The sequence below is a fragment of the Diabrotica undecimpunctata genome, chromosome 4, assembly GCF_040954645.1.
Source record: "Diabrotica undecimpunctata isolate CICGRU chromosome 4, icDiaUnde3, whole genome shotgun sequence".
NCBI classification, from domain to species: domain Eukaryota; kingdom Metazoa; phylum Arthropoda; class Insecta; order Coleoptera; family Chrysomelidae; genus Diabrotica; species Diabrotica undecimpunctata.
Genome location: NC_092806.1, coordinates 45867264 through 45891825, shown reverse-complemented (window position 1 = coordinate 45891825; position 24562 = coordinate 45867264). Strand labels below are relative to the sequence as shown.

At 31.2% G+C, this 24562-nt stretch overlaps 1 protein-coding gene across 1 annotated transcript in view; it reads left to right on the top strand.

Moving 5' to 3' along the window:
• The first annotated feature begins 7641 nt into the window (after positions 1–7641).
• The window catches only part of LOC140439468 (ATP-binding cassette sub-family G member 1-like), a 302118-nt gene continuing 285197 nt past the window's right edge, over positions 7642–24562 (top strand). The window contains exon 1 of the mRNA XM_072529394.1: positions 7642–8106. Within this exon, the coding sequence (XP_072385495.1) occupies positions 8001–8106 (106 nt within the window). The 5' untranslated portion in view covers positions 7642–8000. The remainder of the gene's footprint in view (positions 8107–24562) is intronic.

Here is a 24562-nt window from a genome sequence, read left to right as displayed (position 1 = left end):
AAATTTAAACAGATGATTCAATATTGTTATTAATTTGATGACATTTGTCTTGTAAATTTTTGGAACCGTTACGAATCTTGTATTGATAGAGTTTTCAACTGAAGTGGCGGAAATTTCTAGGAACAGTAAAGCCTCACCAAACAAAGCAGTGGCGTTCCAAAAAATAGTTATGATTTAAATCAAATTGTTAAAGATAGGTACACACAATTTATTAAACAATGATATTAGATTAAATTTTTGGCAATATTGTATTACATTTTAATACATGTTATTATAATATATCACATACATAATATATTGTCCGTATGTGAAACCATAGATACGTATTACAGATTACAGTATCAATAAATATTAATTACAAAGAATGTTTTAACTTTAAAACCTTTATTATTTATATTATTACTCACTAAACGTCACAAAGTTAAATAGAAGAATATACGAAATGATTTTAATAAAGTAAAAAAATAATACATACATACAGGACAGTTTGGAAAACTTATATTCACATAGGTTAAATAGGTACATCGTAATGTTAAATTATATTATTCACTTTCATAATCAGATGCACTGTCGTCGTCACTAGAATCATTTAAACCAATCCTTAATTCTTCAGTAATAACATCTATGCGACGTTCACTTTCCACATACTTATCTTCAACCTTGACAACATTTTCACACACTTTCTTCCAGTTATCTACAGTTACTCTAGCAAATTTCCGTTCCACCAACACTTTTACGTCTTCTAACTTAAAATAAACGTTTTGTTTTGCAACTTCATTTTTTATTTACGCCCAAACCATTTCTATAGGGTTCAAGTCGGGATGATATGGCGGGAGTTTTAAAGAAACATGTCCACATTCTTGCAGCACTTTGTCAAATTTATGTTGAATATGATCTTGTTTGTGTCGTTTGATGATTTCATAAAATTGCGATTTTAACATTGACGTTAAAGATGGTACATTTTTTTCTGTCAACCAAGGTATCATATCCATTTTTTAAAAATTACTGGTGGGTGCTTTAATAATTTGTACATTATGACATGACGCATTATCAGTAACAACAACAGATCTTCTTTTTCTTAGGGTTCCTGTCCGTTCCGAACGTTGGCGATCATTCTGGCTATGTTGTTGGTTGCTATACGAAATAGCAGTGTTGAGGTCTTTCTATACCAAGCTCTCAGGTTACCAAGCTAGGATATTCTTCTTCGTTCTGGGGTCCTTTTTCCTTCAATTATACATTGCAAAATGCACTGAAGTAGCTCGTATCTGCATTGATTTCTCATTTTATGTCCCAAATACTGCAGCTTACGGCCCTTCATGATGTTGACCAAATCCGCAATTGTGTTCATCCTCCGCAGTACTTCTTCATTGGTGACTTTGTCTGTCCATGGTATCTTCAGGATCCATCTGTATAACCGTAGCTCAAAAGCCTGAAGTTTTGATAGAGCTTCCGCCTTCAATGTCCACGTTTCTACTCCGTACAGAAGCACTGAGTAAACATAACATTTAAGGAGTCTTATTTTTGTTTCTCCGAGAGCAGCCGTCTCAAAAGTCCGAATAGCTATGATGATTGCCGACCTCCGCCGCGGAGATGGCACTTGAAGAAGAAGATTTTTGTTTCTAGGGTGAGGTCATGGCTCTTGAACACAGAGCTCATAGTCAAGAATACACTTTTTACCTTTCCGATGCGACATTTAATCTCTTGGGTATTGTCCCACGACTCATTGATTATAGTTCCCAAGTAGTTATATTGTGAGACACGTTCAATTCTCATTTGGTTCACATACAGATTTGCTCCAGTTATGTTTTCCTTGCTGATGATCATTAACTTGGTTTTGCTGGTCTTGATATCCAGTCCATATTTTCTACTTGTTTCCGTTATTTTGTTCATTAAGCTTTGCCCTTCTATGGTATTGGAAAACACTATTGTATCATCTGCATAACGCAGGTTATTGAGCTTGACTCCATTTATTGAGATGCCTTCATCAATATATTTTAGAGCCTATTCAAAAATGTGCTCCGAATACAGATTGAATATCAGCGGTGAAATTATGCACCTCTGGCTCACTCCCCTTAAGATTTTGACCTGATCTGTATATTCTCCATCTATTCGGAGAACCGCTGATTGATTCCAATACAGGTTAGCTATTATTTTTAAATCTTTTCCATCAATCCCTGTCCTCTTCAGCACTTCCATCATTTGTTCATGCCTGACTTTATCGAAAGCCTTCTTGTAGTCAATTAGGCATGCAAAAACATGACAGCTGACATCTCTACATTTCTGAAACAATACCTGTACGCTAAATAAAGCTTCACTCATACCAACGGCGTTCACAAATCCAAACTGGGCGCAATTTGTTCCTCGCATTTCCGGTAAATTCTTTTTTGGATGACTTTTAAAAACAGCTTCAGCAGATGGCTCATTAGGCTTATGGTCCTATAATCTTCACAAACTTTTGCTCCTGGTTTTTTGGGCACTGGTACAAACTCCGATTTGAGCCACTCTACTGGTATTTTTCCTGCCTTGTCTTGATCTGAACAACAGTTCCAACAGGCAAATTGGGGATTGACTGTTCTTTTATTCGTTTTTCATAATTTTCTGAGTTCATATCATAATGATAATCTGCTGTCTTAGCTCCTGACTTAAAAATTAAAAAGGCATTCTATATGAAATCCATCTCCCCACCACCATGTAGGATAACCAACCTACTTTCTTTTGAAATGTTTTGAGCAATGTCTTTGCCACTGTCATCTGTCCAGCTATTTGTCGTAGTGTGTCCTGCATGTACATAGGTTTCATCAACATATAGGTACATTGATTTACCTTCGCTTCTGTAATACTTAATTTTGTCCAAATATTTAATGCGTAGAGCACGAATATCATTCCGTTCAATTAATAAACGTCGATTATCTTTCGTTTTCTTCCATTTAAAACCCAAATCTTTCACAATTCTGTAGAGAGAACTCACACTTCCAGTCCACTCGTACACCTCTTCAAGCCTTTTCTGCAAAAGCTTCAATGATACACGACAACGTTCAGTCTCATGAAAACGATGAATTGTATTTCCAACGAACTGTTTGTCATACTCCCTCAAGTCTGTCACGGTTGCTTTTCTTTTAGCAAGTGTTTAGTGTTTACTTAGCAAGTGGAAATTTTAGTGTATTATTTGACTCTGCGTTTGTTAACATACTCGCTTGTTGAATGATCCTTTCTACTGTACGTAAAGATACTCCAGTAGCTTCACTCACACGTTGTTTAATACTGGTTCGATTATCTCCAGGAAATAGTATTTGCATATATTTAAATACATTGAAACTATTCCTTTGGATTCTGGTGTCAATCTGATCTGTTTACTCGTACTACACTTAACCATCTCCATTCTACAAAATAGTTCTAATACGCGTGGTAGCATTTTGCTTGTTGAGACTCGACAACATTATGAGACTAAATTACAAACTCTGAAATCCAGTGACTAGAAATTCTCGGAGTCTCTAAGGAGTCATTAATAATGACTCTTTATATATACTTTATACATTACGGTTTTAAGGTAACTGATACTAAATTAGAAATTAACTTTTACCAAACTTTATAGAGTATCAATTATTAAAGATGGTATTATAACAAACAAAAAGTTTGGTATCTATAAAGCAATCTGTGTACAATCAAACTCCATTTATTATTTAAGTGAGTAATAATTTTGTAATTAGTGCGATTTCAAATAATTTAATTTGTTTAATATTGCAACGCCACTGCATGGGTCTGATCATAGATATTCTATTGTCTGCGCGATTCAGTATTTCGTGGAAGGGCTCGCCATTAGATTTGAAATAAGTTGTACATTCTTTTAATTTTTACTTCTCATTTAATGTCTGTATTTTGTTATACATTAATTTAAACATACTGAAATAAATATACGATGACTGAAAACGAATTGATAGCGACTAGTGAATTGACGTGAAGAACCGCTACTTTGTGACGCTACCCAAGACGCCTTTTCCTCGTGGCGCTAGCTCCGTGACGCTCGTCTCAGCATTTTACTGTAGAGAAAAAAGTAATACAACGCCAGTATAAAAGCTTCGCTTCAAAAATGCATTTCTTTCAACATCTTTTTCCAGGTTTTCTTTCTATAGTTATACAGGGTGAGTCACCACTAACGAGACGGAAGATTACAGCGAAACGGTAAAAGATTTTCAAAAAATTTTAAATGTAGAGATTGTAGGTTCATAAAGGCTACATTTTAAAGGTATTCTGAAATATACAGGGTGTCACAATAAAGCGCGGCGTTTCAAAGTTATATTTTTTCTTATAGAACACCCTGTATTTTATTGGATTTTCGAATTATCTGCAAAAAATAAGGTATAGTTTTATAAGACTTCCCTATACTTATGTACAGAGTGTTCTGAGTTATGTCGAATTGTCTTAAAATGTAAAACTTTAAACGAGGACTCATTCTTAATTTATTTAAGCAATTCTAATAAAATTACTCATACATCTAAATAGCTGGATATTGATCGAATGTATTTCATGATTAATTATTAAACATTTATTTACAGGGTGTTCAAAATTTGTAGTTTCATTATTGGATTATTCAATGTGTAATATAATGTAAATATATTTTTTGTAAATAAATTAAAATTTTTATGTCTTTGGATTTGTATTCGTTGGAAATAGGATAATTAGTATTAAAATATGAAAAAGAAAATAAAAAAAATTTGTTGAAAATCTGGTGTTTTTTAGATTTTCTACGATTCATCAAATGAAAGGCAACTGCGCAGAGGTTACAGTTTTCAAAAATGATGTGGATATTAACGTTATGTTAAATTTTTTGTATTATTTTAAGTATTAAAATAAGTTTAATATTTAAATAAAAATAAAACTGGAAAATATATTTATTTCTTTGAAGTCATAATAATAGATATACCTATAACTTCTTACGTGCTTACGGACACGCACTCTTTTTTTGAAAACAATTAAATACGTAACGAAACAGAAAGAATTTTAATAAAACAAATAATACAAAATAATACAAAATTAATAATGAACATAAATAAAACAAAATAATCCAAAATTTACTATAAGTAAAAAATGTTCAGGTATGTAACAGATGTTCAAATTGCTTGCCATCTTGTGCAATACAACAAGCGATTATATCTTCGAATGATTTATTTACATTATTTAACACAGCAGGAGTTATTGAAGCAAACGCGTTTGTAATTCTTAATTTCATGTCATCTCTAGTAGTAGGAGGTGTAGCATATACAATATTTTTAATATAACCCCATTTAAAAAAATCCATCGTTGTTAGTCCTGGAGACCTAGGGGGACCAATTATATGAACCACCTCTACCTATCCATCTGTTTGTAAATTTTCTGTTAAGGTAGTTCCTAACATCTCGTGAGAAATGAGCAGGAGCTCCGTCCAACTGGAGTCACATTTTTGTTCGTAGGCTAAGTGGAAGGTTCTCAAGCAGTGTTCAAAAATGTTGTTTTAAAAAATTTAAGAAATTTTTCCCATTGAGATGTCCGTCAAAAAATACGAGCTGATAACGTACTCGCCCATAATGCCGCCCCAAACATTAACACTCCATCGGTGATCAACAGTACGAAATAAATGTTTATTTTCTGTGCCATAATAATGAAAATTATGTCTATTTACTAGACCATTATTATGAAAAGTCGATTCGTCTGTAAATAATACATTTTTAAAAAAGTCAGGATCTTCTCCAACTTTATCTAAAGTCCATAAACAAAAATTTAAACGGTTACCATAATCTTGTTCTGTCAAATGCTGGTGAAGTTGAATGTGATACGGATGAAAGTGGTTGGTCTTAAGTATTCTACATTTTTTTTCATAGTTTGACTAATTTCTAATTCACCCGAAATTTTTCTTGTACTAATATTTGGGTTTTCCGTAACAGAAAGCAGGACATTAAGTTCGTTAACGTTGTCACCAATAACTGGTTTATTTTTATTTACCTTTTCGTATGCAACATTACCAGTACCACGGAATCTATTAAGCAATCTCTCAAAAACTTCCTTTTGTGGGTGTCTTCTATTAGGATACTTTTAATTTACTAAGAAACAATTTTCCAAACATTCTCCAATGCAAAGGATCATGTCGACTCTTTCATGGATAGCGCAATTCTTCATTTTTAGGAACAATGAAAGTTAAATATTACACACGAATGTTTATATTTTGACAATTACCAGACCGTAATGTCAGAAAATGACAATGTCATACAATGACATTAACTAACCATATCTTTTGTTTTATAATCAATATACCGATGAAGAGTTTAAATAATAATTGTAAATTACGCAAAAACTATGAGACTTAAGTATAAGACATCTTTATACCATTCAAAAGAGGAAACTTTTTTTGTTATTACGATTAATTAATATCCATGTTGTTCCATTTAAAATAAGGCTCATATTAGATATTGAATAATCCAAAATTAAAACTAAGTTTTTAACATCCTGTAAATAAATGTTATCATAAATGTAATCATCAATAATGGAATAAATTTAACCATTAACCAACTATTTCGCTGTAAGGGAAAATTTATTATAATTGCTTAAATAAGTTGCTCAAAGAAATTTTTTGCTTATAATGTAGTAAGTTGTGGTTTATTTTGTATTATTTATGTTCATTTTGTATTATTTTGTATTATTTGTTTTATTAAAATTCTTTATGATTCGTTGTGCATCAGCAAGTAAAAGTATAAAGTATACACATTTGTTTACAACTACATTGGTCTCATTTATAACAAATATGTCAAAATGATGGGTTTAAAAATCGAGAGTAACAAAATTTTAAATAACGCAAAATCTATCACTCCTAGTTATCGGATATCCGTATATCATTGGAAAAAGAAAAAACTTTTTAATTTAATAATTCATTAATATACAGAGTGTTCCATTTAAAATAAGCCTTATATTACACATTGAATAATCCAATAATAAAACTACAAATTTTGAACACCCTGTTTAATAATTAATCATGCAATACATTCGACCAATATCCAGCTATTTAGATGTATGAGTAATTTTATTAGAATTGCTTAAATAAATTAAGAATGAGTCCTCATTTAAAGTTTTACATTTTAAGAAAATTCGACATAACTCAGAACACTCTGTACATAGGTATAGGAAAGTCTTATGAAACTATGCCTTATTTTTTGCAGACAATTAAAAAATCTAATAAAATACAGAGTGTTCTATAAGAAAAAATATAACTTTGAAACGCTTCGCTTTATTGTATATTTCAGAATAATTTTAAAATGTAGCCTTTATCAACCTACATACTATACATTTAAAATTTTTTCAAAATCTTTTACTGTTTCGCTGTAATCTTCCGTCTCCTTAGTGGTGACACCCTGTATATATTGATTAAAAAATTTTTTTTTATAACGTTATCCGTCTTTTAAAATTAAATAAAGGTAAGTTAAAAAATATTAATTATTCTTTTGGAAAATTTATACCGCAACTCAGTCTTTCTCATGCAATATGGTATTAAAACTACCAAATCTTACCGCGCCGACTATGATTTACGTTAATTTTAAAATAGACTGAATAAAGGGACCACTTTTTAAATTATACGTCGTCAGTAGCAGTAGTCTTGGTGTATTCTCGGCTGTCCCTTAGATTCTAATGTTTGTATAGTTGTTATCAACTGTGGAATGTTTTAAACTTTCTAGGGTAATCGGCAGCCTTTGTTAATTCAAATTGAAGTTGGGTAAATCAACGGAGTAAACAAAACAGAACGCTAAAAATGGAGAGGGGCATGTTCAGTTTAAACTTTAACCTGACCAAAATATTATCAACGCGCTTATAAAGTTTAGTCGCGAACAGATGTGCATAGACGTATGCCGTACTGAAACGAGAACTGCGCAACGCGTGTGCTATTACTCGATATTTTTAAATACTTCATTTGTTTACCTCTGATTTCTGTACGGTTTTTGACGTTTTTTGTTAGATGACTTAGTGTTAGTGATATTACAATGGAATTGCATTCTAGGAACACATCGCTGAGGCATTTGCCGAAAAGACCTCCTATCGATATTGAATTTCACGATGTCAGTTACACTGTGCCCCAAGGAAGAAAAGGTTAGTTCATTTCCTTAATTAATATTGATGAATGTATTGTTCGATCTGTCGGTCAGTCAATTGGTGTAATAGAGATGATTATGGTTTATGAGCGTTTTTTTAGTAATTTTGTTTAAAACGGTTATGTTTCGAGTTGTTTTCTTCGAAACCGAACAATGCATTAGTTTGTGGTAAATAGAATAAATTATATTTTACATTCGTTAACCATATTTTAAAATTTAAATATTATTACACAATAGAGACGTAAATTTAATGTTTTAAAATGTTCTGTATCCATTTCATTTTTTACTAACAGCTAATACTATCGAGACGTACATATTATGTAGAAAAATATTAAAGCTAAAGGAAGCCCTGGAGAACACGATTTTCTCCTATTATACTAAGAGTGATTGTTAGTGTAGAAAACATTATTCACTACTATGCTCCAATCACTATTCCCCAAAAAACTGTCTGCTCAGCTTTTATTACTGATTAATCAGGCCTTAATTTATTATCGTATTACCCTTATCGGTTACTCACAAATTGCCAGAAGTTTTAAGTATTTTAGACAGGTTATTTTCATCAAACCTAATTTTGATTCATTGATCAGCAATATTTTTACTTGTAGAGGTCATAACATATTAATTAAGTATCTTATTTATTTCTTCTTACGCTTCGGCTTTGCAGGGTCCTATTGTCTTTTTTTTACAGGTGTAGAGTTCATTCGCAATTATAGTAACGACTTAATTATTCAGGATTTAATAGTACCTACTCGCTGGTAAGATCAAAGCGATAAAGGAATTTACCAACTTAAGGTAACACTACAAAGGGCCGGCTTAAGGAATCATTTAACGTATTTTGTGTTTATTTTCTAGTACTTATATACCTAATAAAGAAAGTGATAGAACATTATAATATATATATATATATATATATATATATATATATATATATGTATATATATATGTATATATATATATGTATATATATATATATATATATATATATATATATATATATATATATATATTCAATAATTCATAATATTATTAGTTGTTGTTCTGTTTCGATTATTAATTAAAATTTTTAAAATTTAGAAGTACTTAGATAATAAAATAATTTTTGTTATTTTAAATAAATTTAAAGTAAAATAATAAAATTGTGAAGTAAAATAATGAAATTGTGAAGTAAAATAATAAAAATTGTGAAGTAAAATAATAAAATTGTGAAGTAAAAATTAAATTGAATTAATATAGGAAAATTAAGGAAAGAACTTTTTGCAACAGGAGAAAGAAAAAATAAATTATTTTAATGTATCAAACAAGAGTATTAACGTAAGATGGATAAGGTGACTGTACCTTTTACCGACCACTTAAGGTTTTCCTTTTAGCAGATTCAATAATAGGAACACAATATATAATAAAACCTTTTAATCTACAAGCTTTGCTTGCTACTAAAGATAAAAGTATCTATGAGATCCTAATTAAACACATTATTAATATAAAACTAAAATTGTGAAATTTTATTGTGAAAATTAAAATATGAAAAGAAAAAAAAATAGGTACATAAAAAAATAAATGAAAAAAAAAGAATAAATAAAAAAAAATTAAAGAAGAAATAAAAAAAAAAAAATTAAAAAAAGAATAAATAAAAAAAAAAATTAAAAAACACACAAAGAGGGCCTAAACCTCCGAGGTGTTGAATCGGGTTTATGCCCTAGCGCTGTGTAAAAAAAAATAAAAATATATATATATATATATATATATATATATATATATATATATATATATATATATATATATATATATCTAATTTAATAGTTATTAGTAGTATTAGTATTTAGTATAGCATAAAAACAAACAAAAACGCTCACCAAAATATATATGTAAGTACCTGTATAATATATGTGTGAATTACTATTGTAAATCATTATTATCAAATAGGTTATAAATATAATGAGTATAAGAGATATAATTATAAGAGTACTTTTAGTTCGGCTAATGGATTTTGTCCACAGTCAAAAGAAACTAACAGCACACACACAATAATAGGAAGAATACATTTTTATTTTTCTTTGTATAATTTTTAAAGATAAGTTTTAATCTAATCGATTCAGCTAGTAATATAGAAAAAATAATATTATCACAGTTTTATTCTTTTTTTAAATGTTTTAATAATTATGTACAATTTCATTAAAATGCTCCCTTTACCGACCGGCTTGAAAAAAACTCACTTATCACCGACCGATTTTTGTGGTTTTACCGACCACAAGCACCTAATTACTAGACATTTCAGTACTATCAGCGACCTTCTTGGGGGACTACTTATTTAAGTACTTAACAACATTATATTAACTTATTTATTTAAAAATAATCATATCTACTGGCTCAATTGAAAAAAACAAACGCAGTTGAAGATTTTAATATTTAAAAAAATATAAATTCATAATACAACAAATAAAAAGTTACATAATATATTGGGCATGTATAATAGATTAAACTTTGGTATCAAATCATGTTATTTTGTTATTATTATATTTTTTATTGCATCCATCTCCGGAATTGCATTGATGCCCCTTGTTATCACGGGTTTTGGTGGATTTTTAAAAATATTTCATTTTCTGAATATGATAAAATATCCTCTTTCTCAGGCCATTTCCAATGTGAACCTCTTCTTATCATAGTCTTCACTTCTAGTCCCGTACCGTAAAGCCAAGACTTACTCCAGGAAAGTACTCTCCTTCATAAATAACAACAGTATATTCTTCCTCTGCAAAATCTTCCGTTTTATTTTTTTGCTATTATTCTTAATACGCCAATTATGGATCCTGTTTTTTCAGGAAAGTTTAAGAGGCCTAAAAATAGCAACATCTAGTGGTTGCAATAGATGTGTAGAGTTAGACAGAAGAGCAATTAGTATAATACCTTTGCTTTTACAGAACTTAGTTAGATGAAGCGTTAAATGTGAAGAATGGCCATCTAGAAAAAGCACATCAGGTAAAGGAACGTTCTTTTTAACAATCCACTTTTTATAGAATACATATCGTAATGAATTCATAAAAACATTCTCCAGTCATCCACCCGGAGTCTGAATGGCCAATACCCCAGCCCAGAGGCATTTTCAAATGAATACTGGCTGGTACTATTTTAAAGGGGAAAAAACATTAGATTTCACAACTTGTCCTTATGCCGAAACTGTCAAAAGTACCGTGAGGCATTCTTTCTAGTCATTAACGATTCTGGTATAAACTTTTTTCGAACCTTTTCTTACGATTACACATTTTTCTTTTGGTGAAAGAAAAAAAGCTGATTCGTCGCAATTAAAAATTCTTTTTGGGTCTTATAGAACTTCCTCCAAATTATTTATTTTTAACTAGCCTGAAACTCTATCAAACCAACCTCTTACACTTTTTCTGTTATATTTGCCCAAAGTTTGGTCAGATTGTGACATACTCGATGAGGGAGCTGGCGAAAAAATTTTCGTACCAATGACGACCTGGAATTCCGTCTTTAAATTTATTTGCTCGTTCTAGACGGCGAACTAGTTCTCTGCAACACACCCCAACAGTTGATATTTTGTTACAGGAAAACCAACAGTTTCTAAATATAGAATCCAATCTACTATGGTTTGTTCTTCAGTTGCAGCCAGGACATAGTGGGCCCCACTTGTAGCACCTTCTTCATATTTGTTATGAATTTTATCAACTAGGGTGTTTTTTGGAATTTTGAATTCTCTGGATGCTTTTCCAAACGACATTCCATCTCGAATTGAATCCAATGCTTGCTGAAGAATTTCATTGGTATAGTTTTTTCGTTTTTCAGACATAGCTCAAAGTTTTTCTTGAATCTTGAAAGAAAACGTTCATAATATTCTCGGTCGGTAATAGGTCACAATATATATTTTTTGTACTCTATCACCAACCGTGAAAAAAATATTATTTTAGGAGACTACTTTTGAATATTTTAAAATTCATATATTTCATTCAAGTTTAAAACAATAAAGTACCATGAATATGATTATCGTTTTCCGTTCAAAAACAAACTTTTGGAAAATGACAAATTGGAAATATGACACTTAATATATTATTCTATTTGAAGTAATTCTTTAAATAAAATACAATCATGTTCAACTTTCATATCACTTCTTTTAATTGAAAATTACAATCTAGTCGGTCGGTAAATGCTCCAGTAAATCGTTGGTTTATTACCTTTAAGAAAAAAAAATATATTATGAATAATTGTATGCTAAAATATTTTTAAAATTTCACAATTTTCAATGACTACATTCCCCTCATTCCGACCGCCCGGTCGGTAAAGGGTTGATTTTGAGTTTTAAAGCACCTTTTACCGACCGTTCTTTAATTGTAAATAAATTTTAATTGGAGAAAATAATTAACCAACGAACACATTAAATCTTTAAAAAAACGTGGTTTTGTGCTATTTCTTGTTATAAAAGTGCAATACTAACATTGATATATTAACAAACGCTTAATAATGCCAACACACATGCACAATGATTCTTATAACCTGCCTTATGGAGTCTTGCAACACCACTGCGAAATCCGTTAAAATTTGTCAAAATTGGCATTAGTCAGCGGCTGGATTATGTTTGTAATGTTGCCATATCTATGTTTTATAAAAAGAAACTGTTAAAAGTTTCAGTAGTTATATGGACTTTTCATAATGCGTCTAATACTGAAAAAATTCATTGCGGTCGGTAATAGGAAATGGTCGGTAAAGAGTACAGTTACCTTATACGACAAAGAACAGAAAGTGCAAGAAGAAAAATTTCAAGAGAGTAAAAATTTCAGTTAAAAAGAGTTTGCTTCTTTTGTTAAAATATTTTTTACTAGCAAATAAAGTCTTAAAATAAAAGTTAAAAGATTTTATATTAACATTTTATTAAAAATATGCATGTTTGAATACGTGGACGTTTAATAACAATGAAATACTGTCATTTCCAAATATAAATTGTAATCCCCTTCAATTGTTCGACAATCCAAAATTGATTAACAATAATGAAAAAGATTGGTTTAGTCAGATTTATATTCCAAGATTAGTAGATACGTCCTTATCTAAAACAATGTTTTTTTATGTTTATTATTTAACAATGTTTATTTTTATCAAATACAAATATCTCGTACATTAGATAGTCATCTAAAATATTACGAATTAAAAAATATATGTGTATTATATTTATCTGATTACTATTTGAATGGATAAAACCAAGAATACTTTTACACATTTCTCTAATATGTCTCAATAAAAAATGAACCTGCAGAAAACAAAAATAATGAATAATTTACAAACTACTATTGTTATTGATAACGTCAGTCTTGAAAATGTAGACCACTATATATATATATATATATATATATATATATATATATATATATATATATATCTTGGATTTACCAATAAAATCGGCAAAGAAATAAATAGCCGAAATAAAAAGACGCATACAATAATTGTCTTGGGTAGCTTTCGGCAAGTTAAGCTTCGTCTTGAAGAATAAAGATATACCAATGTGTCTAAAACGTAGAGTTTATGACAAATGTATCTTGCCTGTAACTACATATGGACTGGAGACCATGGCCTTTACAAAGAAAACCTTAGAGCAGCTCAGTACAACCCAAAGAGCGATGGAGGGGGCCATGCTAGGGATTAGTTTGAGAGACAGGATTCGAAATATCGACATTCGTGAAAGAATAAAGATTACTGATGTCGCAGAACGTATAGCAAGGCTCAAGTGGCAATGGGTCGGACATGTTGCCTGAGATAATCCCGAAAAATGGACACAGAGATTAACAAACTGGAGACCAAGAGAAAACAGGCGAGGAGTAGGCAGACCACAGAAGAGGTGGGCAGATGATATCAAACAAGTCGCGGGCAAGCAGTGGATGAGAATTGCCAACAGTAGAAATCAATGGAAGCAAATGGAAGAGGCCTATGTCCAGCAGTGGACGAATACAGGCTGAAGAAAAAGAAGATGTCTCAATATTGGTTTTTTATGAAGCAGTTTACTGGCAAACCGCCATGCGTGAAAATAAATTGGGCATCTCTTTTATTTGTTAAAGTATTGTTGCTTTCGTCATTTAATTCTTGTTTAGCAATTTTCTATCGGATTTATTAAATAAAGAGTCTTTTCTATATATCCACCAACACTCTCTGATATATAGATAAGTACCTTTCTTATTTTGTAACCTCTCCAACATTTAAAATCGAAAATTTTAGCTCAGAGCCTCTCATAGCGTCGTATAGAGGACGCCAAATACCTTTGTGAAATTATTTGCTTTACTTCTAACCTGTTACGTTCAATTTTATTTCATTGCCACATAGCACACAATAATCCCAGAAGTACCATTGAAAAAAAAATTCATTCATTCTTCAATGACAGTTCTGGAATTATTATAATACTTTTTCTTTTTCCATAACTTAATCTTCTTTTAGGGTCAGTATCTTTGTGAACTTTGTCTAAAAAGTAAAATATCTTAATAACCTTGCAATAATATTATATTAAATCTATGCATCATCGTTTTCACTTGATTTATCCCTAGTGTATCTCCTCCTCATCATCCTTATACAATTTTTGACTTGTTCTAAAATATTTCAATGTTCGTCAATAGTAATTATGGTATTTCTTATTGAATTAACTTGTTAAATATTGCTGTTGTTGGTTAAGAATACACCGATACAGTCTTTAACCAGAAAACTAGGAATATGAGCCTGTTTACGCTGATTGTATCTTAAGTTAAAGAGTGTTTATACTATCAAATTTCACGTATAAAGTTTTACATTGTTAAATCAACCCAAGGCATGAGTGTATTTGACTAAGCTTATAATTTGTGGTGTCTGCCTGTCACAGGTTAATATCCGGCTCGAAGGACCGTATGTATGTTTGTTGTGTAGCACTAGATGTGTTAGAACATATGTGAAGTTTAAGCAGATGGGGTTTTATCTAATCACTACACACTCGTGAATATTTTCTTTCAACTGCTGTTAATTTTAAGTTAATTTGAAGTCAATAAAAAACGTTTAAATTCACATATTTTGGGTTAAACAGATCCCATCAGGATAAACAGATCCTATCAGGAGGTTAATTTTTCTTTTAGTTTTCTGGGCGCTGGTTGTGATGATATTTTATTCCTTCATAGTGTCATTTTTAGAAGTTAAATACATGATAGACAAAAAGTTGCAAAGGTATATACTATATTTCGAGGATCTTCGTATTTGTTGTTTCCAAAAGCCATTGGGCTAGGTATTCTAGAGTTAAATTTTTTGACTAAAACTTCAGAATTTTGCTGAATAAATCATTTGGATATATCATTTCCACCGATTGAATATATAGTCCGTCTAGAAAGTATCCGGAATTTTATATTTTTCCTAATTTTAATAGATTTCCTTTTTGTATCATTTCAAGACAAAAGTAATGCATCAAGTAGGTTGTGCCAATAGTAGGTTATGGACAAAATCGCATGACAACACCATAATGTTAAATATTGTTGTTTGTAAACAGACTTAAGATTTGTGAAATAATGTCGCAAGTAGAAAAAAGAAAAGTGGTCGAATATTTGTATAGAAAGGGTGTCCGAAACGTTAAAAAATTAGTGCAATTGACTGAACTAGAAAAAAGTGCAGTGTATGAGACAATAAAGAGGATAAAAAATGGCATAGATATGAGACACAGACCAGTTTCGGGTAGACGGCGTAAGATTCGCGGAAACAATTTAAATGCTTTAGTGGCTTTAGGCCGACAAAATCCGCGCCTAGGGTTTCGAAAATTAGCGAACAGATTTGAAAATCAACGAAGAATAAAAGTGTGCCCAGAAACTGTCCGCATGTCACTGAAAAAACAAGGCTACATATCAAGGAATCCAAAAAAAAAATCCCTACAATGAAACCTCTGCAAAGGCAACGAAGAATAGATTATTGTCAACTTTTTCGAGAAGATAATTTTAAGAATGTCTTTATATCTGATGAAAGTTTTTTCCAGCTTGGTGCAAATCATCTAAAAGTCCTATCAAGAGAAAATGTTACATTCAAATTTCCAAATTTCCCACTAAAATAATGGTTTGGGGAGCAATATCTCAGCGTGGTGCTACACCTCTCTGTATAGTTAATAGTACAATTCCTAGGTCAGCAGCATCTCCAGATCTTAGCCTGATATGGGCACTGATGAAGATTTGATGGGCGTAGGAAATTTCGACACTAAGCAGGTAGCGACTAAAATTTAATGGCAATTTTCGACACCAGCCCCAATTCCCGTTTTTATCTTACAGGTATATTCGACACCAAATAAATATAGCTGCGACATAAATAAAATACCATAATTAATGAATTTATTTATTTCAATAAAAGTAATGTGCATTTTATTTCTTTATAACTGTAATAATATCTAAATATAATACAACTAGTACCTAATTTTTGTACATTTTACCGTTAATATACTTGTATACAATGATTTATTTGCTATTATAGGAATGATAAGATACAGCTTTTATAAAATCTAACCTACGTATTTGTTGGGATCGTAGTTTATCCATCATTTTCTCCAAAAATGCCAATTTAGCCTTAACAGTAGTATCTTTGATTTTTGCTGGTATATGTAAACTATTTATTTTGACATAAGTGTCTACTTGAAATTCTTTTAACTTTTCAATAAAAATTAAAATAGAAGGATGTGTTGAATAAAAAGAAGAATTAAATCTCGAATGAAAGGATTCACAGGCATTTGTGGTCCTCGCAATAGACGGATTCTGATTAGACCATATGTGTGGTGGAAATAGAGCGCTATCGAAAATGTAATTTTCCAGTAAATAATCTGCATATATATCAAGTGTTGCGTTTATAGGTTTATATGACATTAAATCATAAAGAAAGCATTCTTCAACTTCTGCTGGATTTGAATAAGTTAAACCAAACGTATGCCTTAACCATTTTCCAATTTCTGAATTTATATCCTTATATTCTTGTACCAAACCCAAAGATTGAATTTTTTTAAACCAGTTTTGGTGTAAGTGAAAACGGCATCCACTAATTTTTGCATTGGGCCACATATACAATAGAGCACAGTGAATTGCTTTTTCAAAGTCCACAAATATTTCAGTTGGCTCTAATGATAATTGAAATGTTTCAAAAATCTTAGACCTTAATAAAGAAAATAAATTTTTGTATGTCATTGACAATTTGTCCTTTAACAAACAGTATGCTAAAGGAACATAATGTCCATTTTCCAAGCCATGTATAGTAAATAATTGTAGAAAATATTTGGTACTGTATGAAAATGTACCATCCATATACAAAGTTTTTAATTTACACAACAAACGAATATTTGTCTCGCATGAAAATACAATTACATTTAATTCAGGATGATTTAAAAACAAAAAACTTTCATTGCGACAGGTTTTAGGAGAATAATTACTAACCGCGTTATGGACTTCTGATATGCTTCTTGGTAACGGAGCTGGTAACAGTTTACGACGACAGTTGTAAATGTTCTTTCTTATGCTAGCTATGTCAGGAACCGTCAGCAAATTGGCATCACACTCAGCAACAGCAGTTCTTGTAATTTTGGCAGGCTTTTCCGATATGTCCTCTTGGGCTTTTCTTTTACATGCATTGGTTACCATCTTTACTTCAAGCTTTTTTGGATCGGCTTCATGATTATGTACCAAATCACTTCTTGTGATGGTGAGGTCCTCACAGCCTATTGTAAACACTTTTGCGGAACACTTAGTGTTTCTTTGGATGCAGCGCCAAAATATCTCGCCGCTTTTTAACACTTTCTGTTTCGAGAACGAATGATGCTCCACCACTAATAAATCTCGACCACGGGAACTTTTTTTCAAACTCATTTTTTAAATATCCGTATACGTGCACAAGTCAACGTCAAACAAGAAATAAATTACAACTGAAATAATTTAGTCACAAGTACACAAGTGCCACGCCCCCCGCCGTGACAATAAATATTGAGAAAACCCGCTTGTCCTGCTTGGGTGCAAATGTCCATCGCCGCTAATTACCTACCTACCTGCTTTACGCCGCGGTGTCGAAATTTAATATAATAAAATTTGACCCTTCGATTACCCCAGGTACAAAGACAATTTGGTGTCGAAAGTTCGCCCGCCGGATTTGATTCGGTCAGTTTTACAGGCCTGGAACATTATTACCGAAAATTATGGCCTTGACCTAGTTTCGGGTGTACCTGGAAGTTTATTTAAGTGTTTAGATTTAAATGGAGGTTGTATAAGTAAATGGGATGAATTATTTGTTGAAATTTTATATTTCAAGTGATAGAAATAAATACCGTAAACTTTATAATTCCGCTTTATTTTTTCCGGATACTTTTTAGACGGCCTTTATGCTTAATATACGAGCCTAATTTGCCGTTTCACTACTGTATTATACTGTATATATACAGTATACTGTTGTATACTACAACATTATTCTGTAAATTGAGTTTAATAATTTTAAAACTTAGATTTCTTGAAATTCTTCCGAGTTAAGTGTTTCTTTCTAAAGCGGCCACTATACTCCTCGCGAAGTTGATCGAAGTTCAGCGAGTACGAGAACACTGACTGAGTTTTTTCGGCAATTCAACGAGTATGTAGAGAGTCACCTCGCCTCGATTAACTTTACTTCGACACTTCGTCCGAAGAACTTCGTTAGCTTTTGTTATTAGTGCTATAATATAAAGGTACAATGGCTATAATGAAAGCATAATTTAAAATGGAAGAAAACAAGCATCGTATTAGTAAAAACACAAGCAGAAACCAAAAAATACCAATTGTATGCATAGTGTATTTTTATATTAACAATAAAACAATAGAATATTATACTATACAATAATACAGTATTTTGCAAAATATTTTGCAGGGTGATACTTGTATTGTAGTTTTTCTACTAAATCCGTTGCACTCTATCTATTAGCTGTTTAATTTGGTATTTCGTACAGCGTGGTCGTAACTTTTGGATCTCTATGATAATAGAATTTAAAAAGACATTTTTAGATAGAAATACAGTGTTTATTGACAGTGTTTTAGGTTTGCTTATATTACACAAACCTTTGTGCTACTACTTATAAAAATACTTTTTCTCTTCTTATTGTACCGTCTCCTTTCAAAGGTTGGCGATCCAAATGGCAATTGCAGCTTTGGAAACTACTGCACGAAAGATTTGTAACTAAAGATAGTGCAAGCACTCCTGACCACGGCGCAGTAGACGAAATTTGGTTTAGTCCCCATTTCCATGCGAAACGCATTGTACTATGCACTGTATAATTCCACTTACAATAAAACCTTTCTGCTTTTACGTGAATTTGACTCCGCCTTGAACTATCTTTACTACTGTATATGTAACGAAGAACTTACTAAAATATCTCTCTCCAAATTATATCCGATTTAGATACAAAACGTAACATGCATTTTCACCTAGCAACTTTTAACATTATTTACTTTAATTTTTTTTAATAGCAACCACATTAGACACTGATATTCCAATAAAATATGTTTACAAATTAAGCGGCTCATATCGAAAGCATACAGTGAACAAATTAGACAACCAGAGCTACATGCCGGGAAATAAAGTATCAGGCCCAATACAGGCGCACGGCCATCACAGGATCTCTTGCTCTATTTGTTGGATTTTCCCGAGTCCTTTTTTTTTTCAAAAAAACCTTTGGTTTAAACATTATATTTATATGGGATAAGGCCCAAATACGATATTATGGAATTACGGTATTACGGTATGGGATTAAGCCCATATTCCGTAGTTTCTGAACCTTGCATGCAGTTCGGTATATTTACGACGTATATTCCTATGCAAGTTTTTCTGTATATTATATGCATTTACCGCTAGTTATTTTCTATGAAATTGTAATTCACGTTATTCAGTTAATTATTTTTATACTGATATTTATGATTCATTTATTAAATTGAATAAACTTAATATTCTAATAGGTGTGCCGGAAAGGTATTTATTATTATAACAGTACGTGATAGTTTACTATATATTATACATGAACTATGATGTATATGTCGGTATTTGTTCAAGTCAACAAAACAAAGAATGTTATTAAATTTTTCAAAATATCGTCAGTAAATATGAGCATATGACAGCAATCTGCAATTGTGACTAGTTGACGCTTTCACGGACAAGGTGATTTGGCTGTCGAATAGTGTTCGTAAAAAAAATTGAAAAAAAAATAGTTTAAACAAATTAGATGGTTTATTAAACACTTTATTTATTTTAAATAATACATATTCGTAATGTACGCAAAAACTACATACAATTGAAAAAAATTAACGTTGAAAACTATAGACAAGAACCAGAGATACAGTTAACAGCTCTTTCCCCCTCATACGCTCCCGCGAGTTTCAAAGCCGGTCGAATTTGAGGACTACATTTTGAAGCTTGGTGGACAAAAGGGAAATCTTGTTCAGATTTGACACTTTAAAACTTTAAAGTATGCTCTTTCAATTGACGTTAATTAAGTCGATATTTTAATCGTTATAAATATAGCTGCTGTCAGTTAAAAAAGGATAATTTCGTCCCAAATTGTCCTAAGACAACTTTTTCTTTTTAGAGTTTGTAAAAAAATGCATACTTTCTTTCGTGTGGGCAACAGTTAAAAAGTTATTTTAATTGTTTATAAGCAAAAAATCGACGTTTTTGCTTAATAATTTTGCAATATTTAAAATCGTTTTTTTTTCAATTTGTTTTTAAAATAATATTAATATCATAAATATTCTTCTTTTATAAGTTATTTGTAGAATTACTTTCTGACTTATATTGTTGCAAAAAAAGTTTAATTTGGGACAAACAAATTAAATAACTTTTCAACTATTTGACCGATTGCTTTGACATTTTGACCATACTTTAAGCACAACAAGACCCAACAATCTGTATAATATGAATGATCTGAAGTTTATTTTTTAAAACGTTATTAAAATGTATAGAAAACCGAAATTTTCGACTTATTTTGCTACTTTCTAAGCAACAAATTAGGCTCAGTTTCACGAAAAAATCTTACTTCCCTGGTCTATGATAGGTTTATTGTGTTACGCACAAATAATATAAATATTGTACGATACACTTATAATATGGTTCTGAAACACTTTTCTTGGATTGCTTGTATTATAGTAGTATTTTATATTTTTTGGAATAAACCAAAATTACTGTAACCTAAGTTCTGTTTTTTGTCTTTGAACTTCTATTCAGGAAATAATTTTCAAAAATGTCTTGAAAGAAAAATTATAACAAATTGATATAATCTGCAAAAAATTTTATAATTTTTATTTCATGAGATTTCTAGAATAAGTCGAAACGTCAAAAACAAACATGTAATTTAAATTACAATTATTATAGTTTATTCCCAAAAAGTTGACATATTCAGACATTTCAAATGTTTTGCAAATTATCAGTATGTTACGAAATTTACAATTTTTATTACTTTTCAGATATATTGACTAGGTAGAAATATTTATGACGTTAGAAATATCTTGATTTTTACGCGTTTTTTACCGGTTTAACAACCAATCTGCAGTGGTTAAAAAAACCCAGCATTAGGTAGGCGTCCATTCTTTCATTGTCATTTTTTTAGTAAGATAACACTAATAACGAAGACATTCTTGTTAACTCTTAATGGCGGCAAACCTTCAGCTTTTTTATAAAAAATATATATGTCCACATTGTAGCTTTATACGAGGTATGTCCACAAAATAGGAATACATGTGCTATGTCAGACACAGCGTCTTTTTCAAAGTTACACACGTGATAGGTATTATATCGGCCATCAAAATGAGACATCCCGCGATCTAGTCTATTACGTAATGCTTGTTTCTTTTACTGCAAGAGAGATTCATTTAATGTTTTGTTTTCTTACTGTACGTAACGAAGCGGTTACCAGTGTTCGCTGCCAATACTTGAAAACCTACGGATTTAAAGTAACGAATATTCCAAAGTTCGAATATTACCAAGGGCATCCGTTTATTTGGAGACGGTCGTACAGATACCCACAACAAAGATATTACTGGAAAACCATCTGCCATTTCAAAAGAACAAAGAGCAAAGCTCACAATAATCATCGTGGGAATCTTGATACCTAGTTGCGTATTGTGAGACCCCAAAGATCGTAAACAATTAAGGACACCATGTTAGATCCGATATCGCCTGGCTCAGTCAGGACAAGCTGGTGTGTTTGGATGGAAAATTGTGAGTGATCAACATTACTCTCCGGATCCGACATTCTCAGATTTTCTTTATCAAATTGAAATAATTCTTGGGTTCAAGAATTCATAGTTGTTGGAACGATAATCAGGTAGTGTTAAACGAATGTTACGGCCCTAACATATTTCTTTATTAATAGTACAGAGTACGCTTCTGCTATATTTCTTTGCAATATATTTACCACAAAAAATCCAGTTTTCGTTAAATGTCCTTTTAAGTTTTACTATCTCATAAATCATACGCTTTTGTATATATTATTTATATAATATGTGAAGGGACAAATCTAAGCTTCGATAATCTAGGTAAAATTTGATTTTATCGGTCTAAAAACCAATTTTTAGCAAACTTTTATGTACACAGCTTTTTTGTTATTTTGCTCTCACTAAAACAATTTTTAATAGCTGGTCGTAAAATATTTTAATTGCCTTTGAATTTATAAACTAGAGAGCCATAAAAAATCGTAAAATCTCCCCTCGCTTTGAAAGTTTTCATCACGCGCTCTTTAGTTATACAATTACAATTGTCCCGTCTTTCTCAGTTAAGACAACCATATCGCGGTCCACAGTTAATTGAACCATATCTCGCCTAATTTATCGCACAGCTAATGAAATACTCGCCGACATAGCAAAGTATTGTTTAAAATCAGTTTTAAGACACATTGTAATAAGAGGGTTTGAAAAATCAATTGTGCTCAGATAAAATAAAAATACTTATGACTCACAGTCTAAGCAAGTAACTATACCTTGCTTCGACGAAGATTAATTAATCGTAGTTTTTTATAATAAACCAAAATGCAAGTTTGATAAGATAATAAGGAAAGATATTTAAAGAAAAGGTGGAATGGAAGATATTCAAAGAAGGAATGCAAAAGCTAGTGTCCAGGTTTTAAAAGTGCATTGATCTTATTGAAACATTAGTTTTTTAAACTGTGTGGACTTCTCTATTGGTTGTTAATCTCTGGCGCACCCATTGGCTTATTGTACATCTTACATTCCTTTATGATACCCATTCCAGGATTCTAAAACTCTGTAGTAACTTATAAAGACCTAAACGATGGGTACCATATGTATTTGTAATCACTTTGTAGTCTCCCAAAAGTGTTTGCTGCCTGAGATCTAATGTCTAGCAGTCATATAAGATATGGTTAACTGTTTTAAGTTCTCTGCTACAGAGTCTACAACTTAAGACTATAAAACAGTTTCATTATATTCAGATGTCCCTTATCTGGCACATGTCCAGTAAGGAAGCCTGTTATGACTCTGAGCTGATTCCTGCTTTTTTTCTGTAGGACTTCAGTCATATTAGAACATGTCCAATATATATCTTGCCATGTTCTTAACCGGGTATATTTTTCCCGTCTGATTTGTGTTGTCTTCGGATTCAGGCTTTTTTCCGGTCACAGACAATACTTTTTGGCACTTCCACTACCCTCTCCGGACCGAAGTATTTTGTAGCTGATGACGTGGAACCCATACCAGTGTAACAATGTTATTTTCGAGTCTTAGTTATATTGGAGTTCGTTCTGCATTCCGAAACTAGCCTAGACTCCACCATAGGGCTTATGAGTGGTTATGGTTTAGTAGTGCTTATTTTTATGCTAAAATTTTTCTTAATAATTTTTATGTACATTTTCTCTATTCGTCTGTCATAATGTAAGAATACATTAGGCAGCTTATTTACTTACCTACTTCTTCTACACTCCACTTACATGTTTATAGCTTGTATTTTACTCAAATTTTAGTAGCTTTTAATTTTTCTACATATACAGTTGCTATCAATGACAAACAAACCGGAAAATGGTGATACAAATTTAAAGTTGTTATCTATTAAACAATGAGTAATGTAGTAAATATTAGCGTTTTTTACTTTGTTCTCTTTGTTAGACCGTCTGTTCATGGTTGGTATAGATAATGCATTATTTATATACATAAAGTTGCTTTAATGATGATTACACACTTTGTTCCTTTAAAAAATTATAATAATTAGAAATGGGTCGACATTACTCGACATTGTCATAAAATGATTCAAATATGACACATCTTATACCTACTGTACAATAACTTCTTAAAAACGGAGAAACCAATGAAACAGTTTATTAACCTTGAAATTTGGATTATTTATTTAACATTTTATTTATTAGGGGTTTCTAAAATGTATAGGACTTAAAAGCAGTGTTTCCAATCTTGGAGAGTGGGATTAATTGTGCCTGGGCCATAAAATTATAGTAAATTTGAAAAAAATATAGTAGATGA